Source organism: Oncorhynchus mykiss, chromosome 10 (assembly GCF_057628025.1).
Source record: "Oncorhynchus mykiss isolate SJ-2025 chromosome 10, ASM5762802v1, whole genome shotgun sequence".
NCBI lineage: Eukaryota > Metazoa > Chordata > Actinopteri > Salmoniformes > Salmonidae > Oncorhynchus > Oncorhynchus mykiss.
The window spans coordinates 21,309,106-21,329,529 of NC_143031.1; the positions used below are offsets into that span (position 1 = coordinate 21,309,106).

A 20,424-nucleotide genomic window follows, 5' to 3' on the forward strand; every position below is an offset into this window, starting at 1 on the left:
TTATTTTTATTTAAACTTTTTTGTATTACTTTTTCTTTTAGCAATTGTGCATGTATAAACAAATATACATTTTTTATTTTATTTTTGCATACAATGTAGCTCAGTTTTTTATTATTTATTTTATACCGTATTTTTTGCTCATCTTTATCAAGGGTGCAAATAATTTAGGATGTGACTGTATATTCCACTGAAATCACAGTATGATTGAAGTAAATTATTAAATCATTAAAGAGTTCCTGTGGATGTTGATGGTGTCTAAAGCTACCAAAATCCTGAGTGGAGATACAACACACATTCCTCTACAGCACTATGATTTTGGCGCTATTAAATAAGTAGCTTCAGACACCATCCAACACCACTAGGTGGAGCCATTTCTACAGTAAGCACTGTCAACTAGCCCCTCAAAATAGTTGGCCTACATTTTCAAGTAAAGGAACAGAAAATGCAAATATTCTACTCTATATGACATATTGTGCAATGTCAACTAAATCAATAAACAATCAAATAAATAAAATCATAAATGCCTTATGACATTCTGTAGGAATGGATAGAAATGTATTAAGAAAGGTCAAAGGTCAAGTGCGGTGTGACGCCGTGGGTCAGTGGGTCTCTAGGACGTCCTGAGGTTTCTGTACTGGAGCAGGTAGAGAGATCCAATGCCACTGAGGACAGTGAACAGGCATGTGATGATTCCTCCCCTCCAGGTCTGCCAATGTGTGGACCCCACCTAATACACACACACACACACACACACACACAGAACATCAGGTGTGAATGAATGACAGATTGTATTAGGAATCTCTATGAGGGGAGTACACCTTTTTACATCAGCAGTTGTCTCAAAGTCCTTTAATAACAGTATCCTGGCCTAGTATGACACATTCTCTTTCTTCTTGATTGTTATCCCTCTATTAACCTATTGTTCTCTTTCTCCCCTCCTACCCCATTGAACTTACACACCTTTCCCTTGGAGAACATGCTGTTCACCTCATCCCCAATCACCCTCAGCTGGCCCCTGCAATGCTCAGAGGATTCCTCTACAGGACACCGTCTGTGGAGTCGAATGGGCTGTCCTACTGCTTTTATCACACTGGCCCTCTTCACTGGTTCAAACATGAATAGAAGAGGAAGAACACTTTTATCCATTTCTCACAATATATGGAAATCCAGAATCGTTTGGGTATCACCTATCACAAATATTAACACAGAATTTAGTAATTACACTACTAAATGGACATGACTAAATTGTCATATCACATAAATAGAAATGCAATAATATATGCACGAACTGTTTAGGTTGGGAAGCATGCGGCCGCCCTAAAGGCATCAGCATGCTTCAGTTCGGCTGTGCTCTCATACTTTAAAAAACCTTTGTTTGAAAAACGACAACAAAATCGGAAATAGTACTGTTTGTCCATTTTGAGACGCCGCCGGCAGTATACACTTCCAGAATTCATCTATGATAACTCAAGAAATCTGTCATACATTTTGACGTTTTTGCAGAGATCTAATCTAAAGGCGTCTGCATGCTTCCCAGCCGAAATAGTTCCTGCATAAATTATGACGTAGGTTTGTGACGTTGGTTGGTTTTGGATTTAGGTAAGGATTCTTTCCGCTGTTCGGGCACACAAAATGTTTTCTAGAGGTAAGCCAAAGTTCTGATCCGAAGTCTACATTCCTTCGTCGCACACAATTAATGACAGATTTCTTGAGATATTTTAGATTCATTCGGACTATTTTCAGGAAACGTATGCTGGTTAAGGTTTCTCAAAATGGACAAACAGCACTATTGCCCTTTTTTTTTCTCGTATTTCAAGCGAGTGTATTTTAAGGGAGTATGCAAGCACACTCGTTCGATTCAGATAGCCGAGCAATTTTACATCAAACTAATGTTTGGTGCAGTATTTCGCAATTACATGTTTTAATGAATGCCAACTAATACTTAATTGAAGAATCCCTACAGCTGTTGACCAATCACGTACAATTCAGCTGCTGAATTTAGCCTGGCCTTGAGCAAAAATGTAGTGTGCACGAACACCCGATAAAAAACTACCAAACTGACAAAAACTTAAAATTCTATCATAATATATGCATGAACTCTTCCGAAATGTTATGGCTGGGAGACATGCGGACCCTTGCCTATGCTAATAGAATACAGGCAGTCTATGCCGCATTATAAACAGATTACACGGTTCATAGACATTATTATAATTTCCTACTCCTAGCACTCAACCAAACAAAAAATGCAAGGCTGGTTGGAATATGATCCTTATTAATTAACAGTGCACCCGCTGTTTTCCGAGCAAGTAACTCTGCTTAAAAGTAATAAGGACTGGCACACTGACAAACAGGTATACTGCTAGCTGGTTAACTGACAAACATACAGTAATCTACACAGTTAAGATTGTTAAACAATCTCCATGACCAATCGACAAGCCAATCAGACTTCCACTCCCTCTCCATTCTCTGTAGGTAAGACTGTTTCGTCTTCTGAATGAAGACACAGGATAATAAAAGGCTCACACACCCTCAATGGAGGACAAATCAACCTTCTAACTTTTAGTTAATCTCATTGAAATGTAAAGTGTACCCCTGGTGTTTGACACCCACCTGCCTCCCCTGTTTTCAGTGCAGGTGTGTGGGTAAGGGCACAGATATAGGTCTGAGTGGCAGCATCACGGGAGGAGCAGTAAGGCCCTATGTCTTTCTGCAGGACCACCTGACGTGAGGTGGCCATGGGTTGGTGCTGCTGCCGAATGCTGCTCTGCTGGCTCCTTTCCATCGCACTTTCCCTCTGGGCCCTAAACACTACAGACCAAGGTTATAATAGACAATGGAAAATAATCAAACCATGAAGAAAAAAAATATTGTAAAATTAAATAATGTACCTTTTTGAGATACAACAACTGATCTGAAACTAACATATTTTCTCGCTCTCTCTCTCTCTTTTCTGTTGCACTTGTGTTCTGATGCTTCCTGATGACCGATGATAACTTACCCATGATAGGTTCAGTGTCAGGGCCTGGGATGGAGTGAGGACTCTGGGCTAGGGCAGTCAGGTATGTCTGTGTGCCAACCTCACAGAGCAAGGACCTCGACTGATATCTGGCAACTCTGTCCCAAACCTGCCACGGGTGCAAAACATTGGACTGGGATGGTGATGTCCCAATGATGTTGGTCTCCAGGTCCTTTGACCCAATGTCTGTCCTATGGAGGTCTCTACCCAGATCTATCCCAATGCTGTCTGCTTTGGGGTGGACTGTCCGAAGTTGGTCCATTCTGAGCTGCTTACAATCATTTCTAAAGTGAGTATCTTCTCTTAGGTCATCTGCCCTGTAGCTTAGGTGGCCCAACTTGTCTGTGCTAATATTGTCTCTCACAGAGATGCCAGTCCTGATGTCTGTCCTGTCACTTTGGCAGTTGTCTATTCGGACTGTTTTGGCATTTTTCCTTCTCTCTGTGCTGAGAATGTTGTCTTTGCTGAAGTTGTCTGGCTGTAGTGCTCTACTGTATTCTTCTATGGTAGTGTTCCCTGTTCTGTGGCTGCCTATACCAGGACTCTTGGTTCGACCAGTCATTGGAAGCACTGTTACAACTGGTGTCTCAGGAGACAGCTGTCCAGGAGACTAAAGGGAATAATGTCTGTATGAGGGCAGGCCATTTTTGTTTTTGACACATTTTTAGCAATAGTGGGCCAACCCCTTCTTATTAATTTCCATGGCTTGTGTTTGAACAGAGGACTTGTTTCCCATCAAACGTTTTCGTAGGCAACCAGATAATTAAACATGTTAATTTCATGTGCTACAGGTGAAATTTACCTTCAACCGGTGGCAATGGTCCTTTTCAGTTTTCAGCACAGCTTCCCTCCACACATGTTGTGGCATTTTATCTGTCTGGAAACTCATAATTGAAAGGCGGTCGGCGTATGCTATGTTCCTGAAGGTTCAGACCCTACATAGCTTCATTCCTAGACCTCCTTATTTGCCTGCTATTTTGTGCTTTTATCCTATTGATTGTGCTTCGTTAGAACGTTGGTTTAGAATCCTATTTGAGGTCATAATTAAAAACGAAAACCTTTATTGTGATGCCCATAGAGAAGCCACCAAACATCAGATAGGCCTAAATAACCCCTGGCATAGTCTGTAAAGCAATATGTAGCCTATAATAAAGTCTGAATTAGCTCTAATGAAAGTGTAGTCACACATTATTTATTTTTTAATCCCAGCCCCTGTCCCCACAGGAGGTCTTTTGCCTTTTGGTAGGCCGTCATTGTAAATAAGAATTTGTTCTTAACTGACTTGCCTAGTTAAATAAAGGTTAAATAAAATAAATAAAACTGTGAATAATAGCCTAGGCTACTCCTTAGTTATTGGACAGATATGCCCTATTCAATCTATATTTCCCCCAATGTTATTAGTGTTTTCTAATAATGAAATGGGTTGATGCTTCAAGTTGACCAAATGTATGTAAACTAAATGAATGGAAGAATGAATATCCTTTATATATTACTCAGAAGTAGTTCTGCTGCGTTCATAACCAAGTGGGAAGGTGTTGTGAAGTCACCAGTCGGATGCATTCACATGCTTTTAACTAGTTGAGAAATGCTAATTGGCTAATGACCAACAAGCTGCATCAGCCATAAACAAAAGGTAGATTACAGCTATCATGCTTGTAAACAAATGTTAGTGTTAAACGATATATATTTATAGATTGCTTCTTGTAAATAATATTTTGTTATTAGAGAAAAAGCTGTTATCAAGGTAATTTCCTTAGGTCATTTATTTAGTAGGTGAGGTAATAGTTCAGCATGTGGGTGAGAATGAGACAGGGATAATAGATGAGAGTTCTTGTGGATTTTTCCCAGTACTATGTGGTAAATACCACTTTCCCAATTGATTATGAATTACTTGGGCATCTATCAAAGGTCACAATCTTCTCCAGGGGTGGAGCTTGCCTAGAAACCCGAAGTTGAATTGCATTGAATTCTGTCGGTCAGAAATGAGCGTTTGATTTAGAAAAGTTTCCTCAACTGACCTCTCAAAGACATAATGTTGAATAAAATACATGTTTAATGTACTTTGCCGTAAATCTGAACGCACTATCGTTGTATCCTGATAGCACTTTACTGTGGATATGTCTCACATTCCTATCGCCAAAAGGACCCATTTTTTATTTAACCAGACAAGTCAGTTAAGAACACATTCTTTATTTACAATGACGGCCTACACCGGCCAAACCCGGGCCAATTGTGCGCCGCCCTATGACACTCCCAATCACGGCCAGTTGTGATACAGCTTGGATTCGAACCAGGGTGTCTGTAGTGACGCCTCAAGCACTGAGATGCAGTGCCTGCGCCACTCTGGCTTGTAGAGGTCGAGAGAGCAAACTTTCCTTATTCAAACGCTCATTTCTGCGCGACGAATCTTCGGGTTTCCAGGTAGGTTAAGGGTGGGGCATAAACTACTATTATCAAATGCAGCTTTCGACTTTACACTTCCTGTTTCACTGTACGCTGGATACGAACACATCACACAATGGCGACCAATGAATGGAAAAAAAGATGCGAGACGGAGTGGAATATCAAAGGCATTTCGATGCCCGATGGTGTGGATTGGAAGTTCGTCTACGAAGCGAAGCCGTTCGGTCGAAATTTGTTGAGGAATCCTGCGCCTCACGGTACCTACGTCACAATATGTCGAATTGTATTGAAAGTGGTGTATGTTTACTGCAGCTGTCGTTAGGTTTCACTGGAATAAAAATGATAGTAAGTAGTAAAGCTTGATCTGGCATAGTACTATGTTAGATATGTAGGAGGCAAGGGTGGCAGGGTAGCCCAGTGGCGATGGACTAGTAACCGCAAGTTCAAACCCCCGAGCCGACAAGGTACAAATCTGTCGTTCTGCCCCAGAACAGGCAGTTAACCCACTGTTCCTAGGCCGTCATTGAAAATAAGAATTTGTTCTTAACTGACTTGCCTAGTTAAATAAAGGTAAAATACCAGGTCAGTGGTATTCAAACTTCTTCAGCCCGGACCCCATTTTTTTCGCGAACGCTCCAATGACACTATTTTCAAATCGGTGAATTGTCGATTTTTACATCAACATTCATTGCATTTTCATCTCTTAACAAAATGTAAAGAAACCAATAAATAAATTAACTAGGAAATTGAGTTTTTAAAAGTATTTCTCAAATGTTTGTATATTGGCCCATACAATAATATGTACTCTTAATCTTTTGTTACATTTTTAGAAATATCTGTGTAAATGTTGTTGACTCACGACCCCGACTTTGAATACCACTGCTGTAGGTTAAAGTCCTTTGTTGTTATATTGACTCTGTCTTCCTCCTTCCCCACCCAGGTGTGAGTCAGGACTCCCCTCCTCCAGAGCGTGAACTAACAGAGTTTCCTCCAGAAGGACCTCCTCGCTCTGAACCAGAGGGTACATAGTTACAGTATACAAGAATAAAATGTTGACTATTATTTCCATTTATAAGACCATAAAGCAATAGAGGGGTAGGCCTAATTGATTTTTAACATTAAGTGAAATTCCTTTCATGATTCAAATCTATAGGTGACTATACTGGCTGGACCACCAGCAGAGAGGACCTTGGTTATGATGCTAGCGGCGTACCACCAGGGGTCACCATCTGTTACCTGCCTAACTACAGGTGACATGAGCAACAACCAACTGTCACCTTTGTGCAAATGAGCTACCCCTCTTTACCTTGTCACATGCCTCACTATCAGTCAAGCTAGTCGTATAACCACTCCCTCTAAAGGCACATTTCCTGGACCCAGATTAATGCAATATGTCTAAAATGTTCTACTTCATATTCATCATCTCCAGCACCACCCTAACATCAACATGTGAAATGGTGTGTTTGTATTTTTTGTAGTGAAAAATAGAGGAAGATATGTGTTTCAATGACATCATCAAGCAATTAGTAGGCAATGCCTACTCATAATTAGATAGAATAACACTATGTACACTTATTATGTAATTGGAAACACCTATCTTCCTGTTTTTTTACTACAAAACATAGAAATGTGCAATTTCATACAAGTTGGGGTGGTGCTGGAGATGTTAAAAATGGTGACATTTCTCTATAAGCCTTCCCTGAATTTAAAACATTCTCATTGGAGATTCTTCATTGAAAGTGCTTTTTGTCCAAGAGTAGTCTTAATCTGGGTGTGGCCGGTAAACCAGACCAAATGCTTCAAGTTTTATCAGAGACGGTGGTAGATAGATACGTAGCTATCTCTGACTGTTTCTGTGTTCTCAGCTGGTTTACCTTGGAGCAAAGAGTGGACCTAAAGGCTGAGGGAGTATGGGACGAGCTGTTGGATGGTTTCCAACCTGACATCGTCATCAAAGACTGGTGGGTTTCAACCTGACAGCCTAAGCATGCATTCATGACTCATGCAACATTATGATGTGTCTATGTCAACATCACAACCTGGGACTCAATCGCTTGAAGTCAGATAGCAATAGGCAATTGCAATACCAGCGGTTTCCAATAATGTTGCAATCAGTGTAGAGTTTCACTACCTCTATCCAGAACCACAACATTAGGCAACACACACTAGTTTAGATTGACCCTCCTTGTATTCATATTTTGGTTTTTAAAACATAGGAACTGTTTTGACCCCTGTAGGTATGAGGAGAGCCAACTGCACGAGTCCATCTACCAGCTGCGGGTGAGGTTGCTGGGAACAGATGGACAGACGGTCATCTCCGAATACATCATGAGCCCTACTGAGGAGCTTAGTGAATACTCCCACAACTGGAAAGAGGTGGGGCCTAGACATGTTTTGTTATGAGTTTGTCTTATACATATTAGCTTGAAAGACTGATTGTGTTTGATCATGTTATATACTTATTTGTGCAGTAAGTCATTTTCTGTCTATGTAGGTGTCCCATGTGTTCTCAGACTACGGGCCTGGGGTGAGGTATGTCCACTTCCTCCATAGGCTGAAGAACAAGTTCATGGTGGAGTTCTTCCCCACCCTGGTCACAGGAAGTACTGTCCTTGTCAAGCCAAGCAAATCCAGCCAACAGAAAACCTTCTAAAGGACCACAATGGACACTTTGGAAGTGATATCCACAATGGACCATGCGTCCAATGTCCATATTGTCAGTCATTGGTAGTGGAAATGTAGATCATATACAAGAAAATAAAATAAAGAAACCATCTTTTATGAAAAACTTTGGTATTCTTGTTGAGAACCAAGCATTTGGATTACACATCATTTGACATCTTTCAGTCTGCTATTTACAAATAGACATACAACAGCAGTGAGGACCAATCTTCATACTGCTGTATTATATAGCCCTAATAGGCTCAAATACAACTAGATATTCCATTTAAGTAGGACATAAACATGTAGACCTAACTTTAAATAGGGCTGAACAAAGGTATATATACTTAAATGCAAGTATTTTCTTCTGAAATTAAAGGTAAGTTCTCTAGTACTTCATTTGTTATAAGTAGCCTAGCCTACTAAATGTTAAACTTAATACTTTGATTCAAAGGGGTTGGGTTAAATGCGGAAGACACGTTTCAGTTGAATGCATTGTTGTACAACTGACTCCCTTTAATTTGCTTCTTTAAACAGGCCTACTTTTGTACTAACATTGTTTCTTTGTTTTTTTTCCATAGGCCTTCTATATATGCCGCATTCGCGTGCTAGTCGGAGCTAAACTCGGTTATGTTCAACTTGCTAACTGGTTGAACGCGGTACGCGTACCATCAGAACCAGTAAAGAATTCGGAAACATGCAAGTTCCAACTAGCACGTGAACGCGGCAATATTCTCTGCTATAAAGAGACGGGTTCATTGCAGGACCAATGATCGTGTCGGTTTCGCGGTTGCGCAGTTTACGCGGTGTGTGATCACCCGCATGGATTCCAGCATCAGTAGGGGATTGTGAGTAAACGGGAAAGTGCGTCTGTGAGTCCACCTGTTTGGGAAGAAGAGGACAGTTTTACTGGGGACTTGTTCTGATTGTTTCGAAGCAATGTCAGCATTACGGCGAAACGTGCCGTAGGCGACGAGGTAAGAATGAATGGTTAGAATAAATGGCAGGTGGACACAAATACTTTTTCATAGTTGACCGTTATACTTTTCTCGATTATTCACAGTATATTTGTTTTAGCTTTGTGCGTGTGTACACAGATTGTTTCATTTAAATAATGTAATGTAAATCAGCTATTTTTGATCAACTGTTCAGCAGATCAACTAGTGCGCATCTCTCTGTTGATTCTCGTCGCTGCGTAGCTTACGTTCATTCTAGGCAATTGTAATTGTCATGACTGGAAATGTACAATGCTTGAGCATGTTTAATGTAATGCAGGTGGTCATGTTATCCATGCTGTTTGAATTTATATAGAATATAACGTTTCAATATCAGACACCTTTTGTCATGTCAACCCACAGAACATAGTAGCTTACTAAGTTGTTGGCTACATTTCCCATTTACATCTTACACTTTCAGTTTTATTCAATGGAATACAAAGTATCTTATTCGCATAGGCCACGTAATTTGCCTATTATAAGTGAGTAATGTCCGTGATGTGAACTCAATTTCCAACTTTATCGCCTAAATTGTATTCTGTTGCGTCCTATTTATAGACAGTCAGTGGTTAAAATCTGTTGTAAGACAACAAAAAACTCCCAGCTCAGAGTAGGTTTTAGGATGGTGCATGCATGTTAGTTTCACAATCGCGTATAGCAGAACAGCAATGATTAAATGTTTAAATACGTTAACTTCTAATAATAATTTTCTTCGCATTGTACCTGACTTGCATATCTTAGACCACCCTTTGTTAAATGATACGCTGATACAAATGTGTATCAGTGAATACAAAATTCACTGCTAAGTGTTTTGTTCACCGAATATTATCATATTGTTTTCATCAGAAGATAAATAAATGTGTGCAATTGTGTTCACTGTCTTCGGCAAACAGTAAATACTACTGCACGATTCTAAAATCACCCCGTCAGTGTCATAACATGTACAATATAGGGAAATATCTAGGCAATGGCGACTCTAATTGAATGTGTTTGCTTTAAAAAAATATATATATATATATATATATATATTGCAGACATGCAGAGGCAGAAAATGTAGTTGGGTTACTTAAGTCATCTCCAACATTGTGAACTTTCATTTTAGAGCTTTGCATTGGTGTGGGTTGTGGCCTCTACAATCATATCAATTGTGTTCCTTCATTTTTTTCACCTTTCCTTATTTCTACTGTGGATTGTGTTTCTGTATGCCAATGTAAAGTCTACAAAACTATGAGAAAAAACCCTATATTGATTACATGGATTTGGATTGTGATAATACCAGTGAATGAATATTGCACACAATGTGCTTTTGCCCATAATTCTGAACCTTTGGATAGTTGAGCGTTCAATTTTGATAATCATGATTTTGTGACCGCAAAGAATATGCATTGATCTACTTGGATTGTTTCTGTTTTGTTTGCTTGGACCCGAGATATAAGTATGGTTGCATTACTCTTTTTGCAGGCAGTCATGTTCTTTTGATGAATGTATTTGCAATTTTGAGTGTATAATAGTTTTGATTGATGAATTTGTTTTGAGAAGGCAACTACATTAAAAATAAAAAAAAATAAGCATTTACTGTTTTGCAAAAGGCCACGGAGTTCTGTTGCTTGTCGACTCGGTTCCGAAAAAAATATTTGTACACGTTTGATTAAAACTGTAAGACACTGCCTCGCTAGGAGTAAAATCGACTCATAAAAGTTTCTCAGCTGGTAATCACGACAGTTTGATGTACCGCAAAGGAAAGACATTGATGACGCTTATTGACGTTGTTGCAAATTGTGGGGAATAACCAATCACGATGAGGCATCGTCAGCTGTAAACTAATAGCGCGCTTCAAACAACCACAGTGAGTGTGACTGTACATCAAATGTTGCAATGGTAAAGCGTCTGATATTTTCGGCTGACATATACTGTATGTTGGCATGCATAACCCCCTTTTTATATACACATTCTGATGTTTTGAATAATGTGATATTGCACTGAATCATACAAAGCTTGTTAAAAGTGGAATTCTGTTAATATTACCGTTATATCAACCAACCCGTTCAACAACCCTAAATCACTTTTGTCACAGTAGGAATCAAGTCACTTGTGATAATGTTACATAAAACGTTTGAAAACATTAGATACGACCACTTATGGGTATGTTCAATGATTTATATATACACTAGAATACATATAGGGGGTGCTGTGTTGAAGCCACCATGTCGCCATCTTGGCAATCTCCCACCATTGTAAAAAATATTTTGAACGCCATAGAAATGCATTTATCAGTGGCGTGTATTGATGGATGTAAAAATTGACCAAGAAAAAATGCAATAATAATACATATTTGTTTCTGTGTTTCATAATTTCCCTTCATGTCACAAGAGGCTGAATGCATCTCACAGGAGAAAGCATCCGAGCGAGTGAAACAGCACCCCTCTGTCTCTACGTGTAGGCCATCTATCTGATGCTGTCTGGACCAAACCACTATGACATTGTTGCCGCCCATAGCATTGAAGGCAAGGGAAGCCAGCGAGCATCTGGCCTCGATGACAAAAAGTATACAACATTTGTCAATCAGCGTTGAGCGAAACTGAGCGAGCTCAACTGTGAATGGTCCAGGTGCACCAAAGAGAAAGTGATTGTGGAGGCCAGGTCATCTGATCCATCACTCTACTTCTTGGTCAAATAGCCCTTACACAGCCTGGCGGTGTGTTGGGTCATTGTCCTGTTGAAAAACAAATGATAGTCCCACCAGATGGGATGACGTATTGCTGCAGAATGCTGTGGTAACCATACTGGTTAAGTGTCCCTTGAATTCCAAATAAATCACTAACAGTGTCACCAGCAAAGCACCCTCACACCATCACACCTCCATGCTTCACGGGGGGAACCACATATGCAGAGATCATCCATTCACCTACTCTGCGTCTCACAAAGACACAGCAGATGGATCCAAAAATCTCAAATTTAGACTCATTAGTCCGGTCTAATGTCCATTGCTCGTGTTTCTTGGCCCAAGTAAATCTCTTCTTCTTGGTTTCCTTTAGCAGTTGTTTTTTTCAGCAATTCAACCATGAAGGCCTGATTCAGAGTCTCCTCTGAACAGTTGATGTTGAGATGTGTCTGTTACTTGAACTCTGTGAAGGATTTATTTGGGCTGCAATCTGAGGTGCAGTTAACTCTAACTTATCATCTGCAGCAGAGGTAACTGCGTCTTCCTTTCCTAAGGCGGTCCTCATGAGAGCCTGTTTCATCATAGAGCTTGATGGTTTTTGCGACTGCACTTGAAGAAACTGCCAAAGTTATAGACATTTTCTGAATTGACTGACCTTCATGTGTTAAAGTAATGATGGACTGTCGTTTCTCTTTGCTTATTTGAGCTGTTCTTGCCCTAATATGGACTTGGTCTTTTACCAAATAGGGCTATCTTCTGTATACCACCCCTACCTTGTCACAACACAACTGATTGGCTCAAACACATTTAGAAGGAAAGAAATTCCACAAATGAACTTTTAACAAGGCACACCTGTTAATTGAAATGCATTCCAGGTGACTACCTCATGAAGCTGGTTGAGAGAATGCTAAGAGTGTACAAAGCTGTCATCAAGGCAAAGGGTGGCTACTTTGAAGAATCTCACATATTTAACACTTTTTTGGTTACTACATGATTCCAAATGTGTTATTTCATATTTTTAATGCCTTCAATAGTGAAAATAAAGAAAAACCCTTGAATGAGTAGGTGTGTCCAAACTTCGACTGGTACTGTATATACACTGAACAAAAATAGAATGAGCTGAAATAAAAGATTCCAAAAAAGGTTCCATACGCACAAAAAAACGTATTTCTCTCAAATTGTGCGCAAATTTGTTTACATCCCTGTTAGTGAGGATTTTATCCTTTGTCAAGGAGTATTTCTGTCTGTAATAAAATCATTTTGTGGGGGGTAAAAATTCTGATTGGCTGGGCCTGACTCTACAGTGGGGGGACCTGACTCCCAAGTGGGTGGGCCCATTCCCTCCCAGTCCCACCCATGGCTGTGCCCCTGCCCAGTTATGTGAAATCCCTAGATTCGGGCCTCATTTATTTATTTAAAATGACTGATTTCCTTATGAACTGTAATTCAGCCAAATCTTTGAAATTGTTGCATTTTGCATTTATATCTTTGTTCAGTATATATAAAAAACATTTTCCTTGTAGTATAATTTTGATCGATTACTAATGCCACTGAAGCTAAGCAGGGTTGGTCCCTGGTTGGGAGACCTGATGCTGGAAATGGTGTTGGAGGGCTAGTAGGAGGCACTGTTTCCTCTGGCCCCCCAAAAAACATCCCAATACCCCAGGGCAGTGATTGGGGACATTGCCCTGTGCAGGGTGCCATCTTTTGAATGTGACATTAAATGGTTGTCCTGACACAGAGTTGGGGTGTTAAACACAGTGTCCTGGCTAAATTCCCAATCTGGCCAGCTTCCAACTGGATTCCCCTGGTCAGTCTGTCATGGAAAGTGCAGGTGTTCTTAATGTTTTGTATATGTGACCCTCTTTATTCAGGCAGCTTTTTTATGACTAACTAGGCTAGTACTGATAGAGAGAGAACCCGGGTCTTATATCAAGTGGGGCCTATACTGTATATAGGTGAGGCAATAGTCGACAACGCCCAATTTTTCAGTTTTTGATTTGTTAAAAAAGTTTGAAATATTCAATAAATGTCGTTCCACTTCATGATTGTGTCCCACTTGTTGTTGATTCTTCACAAAAAAATACAGTTTTATATCTTTATGTTTGAAGCCTGAAATGTGGCAAAAGGTCGCAAAGTTCAAGGGGGCCGAATACTTTCGCAAGGCACTGTATATATTTGTTACTCACGTCATTACTTTGTAACTCGCATCAGTACTGTTAGGACTGCCATAGCTCGAAAATAAAAAAGTTAACATTGGCTGTTAATTACGTATTTTTCTTCACATGGTTGTGGTCATGGGCAAAACAATTTGGGAACAGTCCCCTAGGTCTTAGATGCTGTCAATTGCATGCCCAATTTAGGGATCTTTTTTAACAATGTCATATTGCACTCCAAAGGGATAACTTGAAATAACACGATGTAGGTTAAACAAATAATCAAAATAAAATTGTGATTATTTATTAGGCTAGTGGTTATAAGTATTTAGGCATATCATGTGAATTAGGCCTCATGTAAAATCATTGTCAAAAGCACAAAAGATACTGTTGCATGTATGGGTCTAGGTTAGGGTTGCAAAGCTACCGGTAATTTACCAAAGTTACTGGAATCTTCAGTAATTTTTTGTAATTAACAGAAAATCTTTGGCAATCTATCATAAGTTTGGTAATTTATACTTTGATGTATTCCTATGTAGTATTCATTTATTATAGTATTCATTTATTATATCTGTGCCCATATCTTCAATGAGTTTCTAGTAGATAGACTATATGGTTCAAGAGAAAATGGCCTAATTAATTTTAAAAAAAGCATCTAATCAACAATGGCATTATTTTCACTCTGAAACTTTTTTCAGGACTGCCACCAGTTAGACGCAAAAACATTGACAGCAAATGCATATTGACATAGTTTAAATAAATAAAAGTTTGTAATAAAAAAAATACAAAGAATATTTCATGCTGAAACCCACATATTAAACACAAATGGTATTCACTAAGTTGATGGTATATATTTAGGATGACGTTTACCTGCTTTGTCATTCTATGTTTTTTGTAATCATCGTATTCAGTTATTTCATATATTTTGAATGGGAAGAGACTGTCACTGGCAAACAGGGTTACAGACCCAACAACATTATATAGCATCCCCTGCTTGTGGAGAAAAGCACATGAGCTAATTATAATACTTGACGGTTGAAAACAATATCCTCAGCTAAACCCCATACAATATACCACTAAAGCTCACTGAAACGTGACCCTCCCCCTTCGCAGGTATGAGCACAGATTGGGGTCTACCTGTGCCCGAGCACCTGCCCCTTTGCCCTCCCACTCGCCAAGTGCCCTTTTGGGTGGTGGCATAATTTGTTATTTTTTTGTATACAGTTGTCGTTATTGTTCTGAAGCCACTGCCCCCAACTCATTGCGACGTCGTGAAGTTTGTGTGTTTCTGTAACGGCAGATTTTCTCTTCGTCTGAAGAGGAGTAAGGATCGGACCAAGATGCAGCGTGGTAAGTGTTCATGACGATTTATAAAAAACGAACTGAACACTAAAATACAAAACAATAAACGATGTGATGAAAACGAAAACCGAAACAGTACCGTGTGGCGACAAACACTCACACGGAAACAAACACCCACAAACCAACAGTGAAACCCAGGCTACCTAAGTATGATTCTCAATCAGAGACAACTAACGACACCTGCCTCTGATTGAGAACCATACTAGGCTGAACACAAAAACCAACATAGAAAAACAAACAGACTGCCCACCCCAACTCACGCCCTGACCATACTAAATAAAGACAAAACAAAGGAAATAAAGGTCAGAACGTGACAGTACCCCCCTCCCCCAAAGGTGCGGACTCCGGCCGCAAAACCTGAACCTATATGCGAGGGCCTGGTTGGGCGTCTGTCCACGGTGGCGGCTCTGGCGCGGGACGTGGACTCCACTTCACCATAGTTTTAGTGTGCCTCTTAGCCCGCCTCCGTGGCCTCTTTAGAGCGGCGACCTTCGCCGCCGACCTTGGACTGGGGACCCACGCCACAGGTCTTGATTGGACGGGAGACTCCGGCATCGCCGACGTGACAGGCGGCTCTGTCAGCTCCTGGCTGGCTGACGGCTCTGGCAGGTCCTGGCTGGCTGACGGCTCTGGCAGGTCCTGGCTGGCTGACGGCTCTGGCAGGTCCTGGCTGACTGACGGCTCTGGCAGGTCCTGGCTGGCTGACGGCTCTGGCAGGTCCTGGCTGGCTGACGGCTCTGGCAGGTCCTGGCTGACTGGCGGCTCTGGCAGGTCCTGGCTGACTGGCGGCTCTGGCAGGTCCTGGCTGACTGGCGGCTCTGGCTGGTCCTGGCTGACTGGCGGCTCTGGCGGGTCCTGGCTGACTGGCGGCTCTGGCGGGTCCTGGCTGACTGGCGGCTCTGGCGGGTCCTAGCTAACTGACGGCTCTGGCGGGTCCTAGCTAACTGACGGCTCTGGCTGGTCCTGGTTGAGTGACGTCTCTGGCGGCTCCTGACTGACGGCTCTGACGGCTCCTGGCTGACGGCTCCTGGCTGACTGACGAGTCAGGACAGACGGGAGACTCTAGCAGCTCAGGACAGACGGGAGACTCTAGCAGCTCAGGACAGACAGGAGACTCTAGCAGCTCAGGACAGGAGGAAGGCTCTGGCAGCTCTGGACAGGCGGGAGCACCTGTAGGCAGAAGATGGAGAGACAGCCTGGTGCGGGGGGCTGCCACCGTAGGGCTGGTGCTTGGAGGTGGCACTGGATAGACCGGACCGTGCAGGCGCACTGGAGCTCTTGAGCACTGAGCCTGCCCAACCTTACCTGGTTGAATGCTCCCGGTAGCCAGGCCAGTGCGGCGAAGTGGAATAGCCCGCACTGGGCTGTGCTGGCGAACTGGGGACACCATGCATAAGGCTGGTGCTATATGCGCCGGCCCGAGCAGACGCACTGGAGACCAGATGCGTAAAGCCGGCTTCAAATTACCTCCACTAACCTGTACCCCCGCACATTGACTCAGCCTATTCGTTCAGCACTTTCAAAATGGAAAGTAACAGAAATTCAGATGTTAGTTCAGATAAATTCAAGCAACATGTTGAGTACTTTATTTTTAGTCTTCTTTAAGTCACAGACTGGGGTGGTTAGATTCACAGACAGGGTGGTTAGATTCACAGACAGGGTGGTTAGATTCACAGACAGGGTGGTTAGCCTACCATTTGAAATATTTTATTTTGTGGTCTAAAAAGGAAGGAAAATCAATCACAATGATCCACTTGTATAGATAATATACTAACACACAGACAGTGCATTGCTCAAACAAAGCGACCCTCGCAATATGAACTGGAATTACATGGGTCTATTACTGAAGTTTTTGTTGAACAAAAATATTTGAATGGGAAGAGATTGTCACTGGTAAACAGGGTTATAGACCCAACACCATTATATAGTATCCCCTCCTTGTGGAGAAAAGCACATGAGATAATTATAATACACAAAGTAAGCAAAACAATGACATGCATCATTCTAACATTGCCTAAAATGATGTATAAGATGCTAATGAGAGAGACCTACAGTACCAGTCAAAAGTTGGACAACTACTCATTCAAGGGTTTTTCTTTATTTTTTTACTATTTTCTACATTGTAGAATAATAATGAAGACATCAAACTATGAAATAACACATGGAATCATCTAGTAACCCATTTTTTTTCAACAAATAAAAAGATATTTCATATTTTAGAATATTCAAAGTAGCCACCCTTTGCCTTGATGACAGCTTTGCACACTCTTGGCATTCTCTCAACCAGCTTCACGAGGAATGCTTTTCCAGCAGTCTTGAAGTAGTTCCCACATATGCTGAGTGCTTGTTGGCTGCTTTTCCTTCACTCTGCGGTCCAACTCATCCCAAACCATCTCAATTCGGTTAAGGTTGGGTGATTGTGGAGGCCAGGTCATCTGATACAGCACTCCATCACTCTCCTTCTTGGTCAAATAGCCCTTACACAGCCTGGAGGTGTGTTGGGTCATTGACCTGTTGAGAAACAAATGATACTCCCACTAGCACAAACCAGATGGGATGGCATATCGCTGCAGAATGCTGTGGTAGCCATGCTGGTTAAGTGTGCGTTGAATTCTAAATAGATCACTTACAGTGTCACTAGCAAAGCACCCCCACACCATCACACCTCCTCCTCCATGCTTCCCGGTGGGAACTACACATGTAGTTCACCTACTCTGCGTCTCACAAAGACATAGCAGTTGAAACCAAAAATCTCAAATTTGGACTCATCAGACCTAAGGACAGATTTCCACAGGTCTAATGTCCATTGCTTGTGTTCTCGGCCCAAGCAAGTCTCTTCTTCTTATGGTGTCCTTTAGTAATAGTTTCTTTGCAGCAATTTGACCATGAAGGCCTGATTCACGCAGTCTCCTCTGAATAGTTAGTGTTGAGATGTGTCTGTTACTTGAACTCTGAAGCATTTATTTGGGCTGAAATCTGAGGTGCAGTTAACTCTATGAACTTATCCTCTGCAGCAGAGGTAACTTTGGGTCTTCCTTTCCTGTAGCAGGTCTCATGAGAGCCCGTTTCATCATAGCACTTGAAGGTTTTGCGACTGCACTTGAAGAAACGTTCAAGGTTCTTGAAATCTTCTGCATTGACTGACCTTCATGTCTTAAAGTAATGATGGACTGTCGTATCTCTTTGCTTATTTTCACTGTTCTTGCGTAAATATGGACTTGGGCTTTTATACCATCCCAACCTTGTCACAACACAACTGATTGGCTCAAACACATTTAGAAGGAAATAAATTCCACAAATTAACTTTTAACGAGGCACACCGGTTAATTGAAATGCATTCCAGGTGACTACCTCATGAAGCTGGTTGAGAGAATGCCAAGAGTGTTCAAAGCTGTCATCAGGCAAAGGGTGGCTACTTTGAAGAATCTCAAATATTTAACACTTTTTTGGTTACTACATGATTCCAAATGTGTTATTTCATAGTTTTAATGTCTTCCATGTTATTCTACAATGTAGAAAATAGTAAAAATAAAGAAAAACCTTGGAATGAGTAGTTGTGTCCAAATTTAGACTGGTACTGTATTTAAGTAATTTAAAAACTATGGCATAAGAAGGGAACGATGAGCGTATAAGAAGCAAGCCGTGATTTCAATTCAGACCTGAGCAAGCTGACGGACGTAGCCTATATGCCTATCTGTTCAGCACTTTAGAAATGGACAATGACAGAATTCAGAACATGGGACGTTCTTACAGTATTCTCCCTGTACACCAAGTCAGTAGGCTAAATAATGAGTAGTAAACATAAACAGACAATGAAAGCTCTTACAATATTTCTCTAAAACAGGCTATAGGCAACATGTGCACCACCAGGTCAGAACACTAGGCTAAGTTCTGAGGCAGAGAGGGACCATAGGCTAATAACAGCTTACTACACAACCTAAACTTAGTATAACTTTCTTAGCTACAGTATACATATCTCCCTGGCATATTATATCACTTATACAGCAACATACAAGACATATTTTTAGACATATCGTTGTTGTGCTGACTTGAACAGGAAGGTGGCACGGCGATCCTTCTTGTTGGCAAACTTCTCAATTATTTTGTCATGAAAGTCTGGCATTCTCTGAATGACGTCATGCTGGATTGACAGCATGGCCAATGCATTCAACCTTTTCTGGCCCATGGTGATGCTTGTGAAGGTTTTTATCCTTAAGGCTGGAAAAATGTCTCTCTGACTCGGCAGTTGTCATCGGAGTGGTGATGATTATTTTGAGACAAGGCCTCCTGCAGGTTGTTCTTGTAGAGTGATTTCAATAAAGAAAGTTCCATCTTCCCAATGTGCAGCTCAAGATGCGGGTAGAAAGTGGATATCTCCAGTTTCATCTTCTCCTTGTTGCCGACTGGCCATAACTTGGTAGCACACTGAAATTCTGCGGTCAGAAAACGAGCTGTCCACCAACTTTGCCGCAATTAAGTGGTTAATTTCAGAAAAACTTTCTTGCACATGAGCGAACTGGCTCTACCCAGAATAGAAAGAGGAGTGGGAGGCCCCGGTGCACAACTGAGCAAGAGGACAAGTACATTAGTGTGTATAGAAACAGACGCCTCACAAGTCTTCAACTGGCAGCTTCATTAAATAGTACCTGCAAAACACCAGCCTCAACGTCAGCAGTGAAGAGGCGACTCCGGGATGCTGGCCTTCTAGCCAGTGTCTGTGTTCTTTTGCCCATCTTAATCTTTTCTTTTTCTTGGCCAGTCTGAGATATGGCTTTTTCTTTGCAACTCTGCCTAGAAGGCCAGCATCCCGGAGTTGCCTCTTCACACTTCATTAGCCTTTTAAAATGATAAACTTGGATTAGCTAACACAATGTGCCATTGGAACACAGGATTGATGGTTGCTGATAATAGGCCTCTGTACTCCTATGTAGATATTCCATTAAAAGTCTGCCGTTTACAACTACAATAGTTATTACAACATTAACAATGTCTACACTGTATTTCGGATCAATTTGATGTTATTTTAATGGACGAAAAATTTGCTTTTCTTTCAAAAACAAGGACATTTCTAAGTGACCCCAAACTTTTGAATGGTTGAATATATAGAAATTTCAACAACAAAAAAACAGTTGATTTTTCTCCAATACATAATTTTAATAGTCAGGCATG

General features: G+C 41.2%; 3 protein-coding genes across 11 annotated transcripts in view; 2 read left to right on the forward strand and 1 right to left on the reverse strand.

The window, feature by feature from the left end:
• Nucleotides 1-533: 533 nt before the first annotated feature.
• On the reverse strand, nt 534-3,703 carry LOC110533495 (uncharacterized). Of its 2 annotated transcripts, none has more exons than XR_002474967.3 (3): nt 1,408-1,551; nt 961-1,103; nt 534-727 (listed from the first exon to the last, which is right to left on the reverse strand). XR_002474967.3 is itself a non-coding variant. In XM_090186135.1 (3 exons), exons 1-3 carry the CDS (start codon nt 3,576-3,578, stop codon nt 600-602), a joined length of 906 nt encoding a protein of 301 aa, XP_090042261.1. In that variant the 5' UTR covers nt 3,579-3,703; the 3' UTR covers nt 534-599. The 2 variants fall into 2 exon arrangements, 1 of the variants encoding a protein (XP_090042261.1); XM_090186135.1 differs by lacking the exons at nt 961-1,103; nt 1,408-1,551 and adding exons at nt 2,611-2,808; nt 2,999-3,703.
• On the forward strand, nt 1,565-8,207 carry nccrp1 (P1, F-box associated domain containing). 2 transcript variants are annotated; one of them, XM_090186134.1, is made up of 6 exons: nt 1,565-1,645; nt 6,360-6,440; nt 6,573-6,669; nt 7,285-7,380; nt 7,657-7,795; nt 7,914-8,207. In XM_090186134.1, the coding sequence occupies exons 1-6, from the start codon at nt 1,633-1,635 to the stop codon at nt 8,070-8,072; spliced, it is 585 nt and encodes a 194-aa protein (XP_090042260.1). In that variant the 5' UTR covers nt 1,565-1,632; the 3' UTR covers nt 8,073-8,207. The 2 variants fall into 2 exon arrangements, with proteins under 2 accessions (XP_090042260.1, XP_021473436.1); XM_021617761.3 differs by lacking the exon at nt 1,565-1,645 and adding an exon at nt 5,272-5,676.
• A 644-nt stretch (nt 8,208-8,851) lies between these two features.
• The window catches only part of slc8a2a (solute carrier family 8 member 2a), a 58,259-nt gene continuing 46,686 nt past the window's right edge, over nt 8,852-20,424 (forward strand). For all 7 annotated transcript variants that reach the window (XM_021617759.3, XM_021617760.3, XM_090186127.1 and 4 more), the window contains exon 1: nt 8,852-9,057. The gene's annotated coding sequence lies outside the window, so the exon portion shown is untranslated. The remainder of the gene's footprint in view (nt 9,058-20,424) is intronic.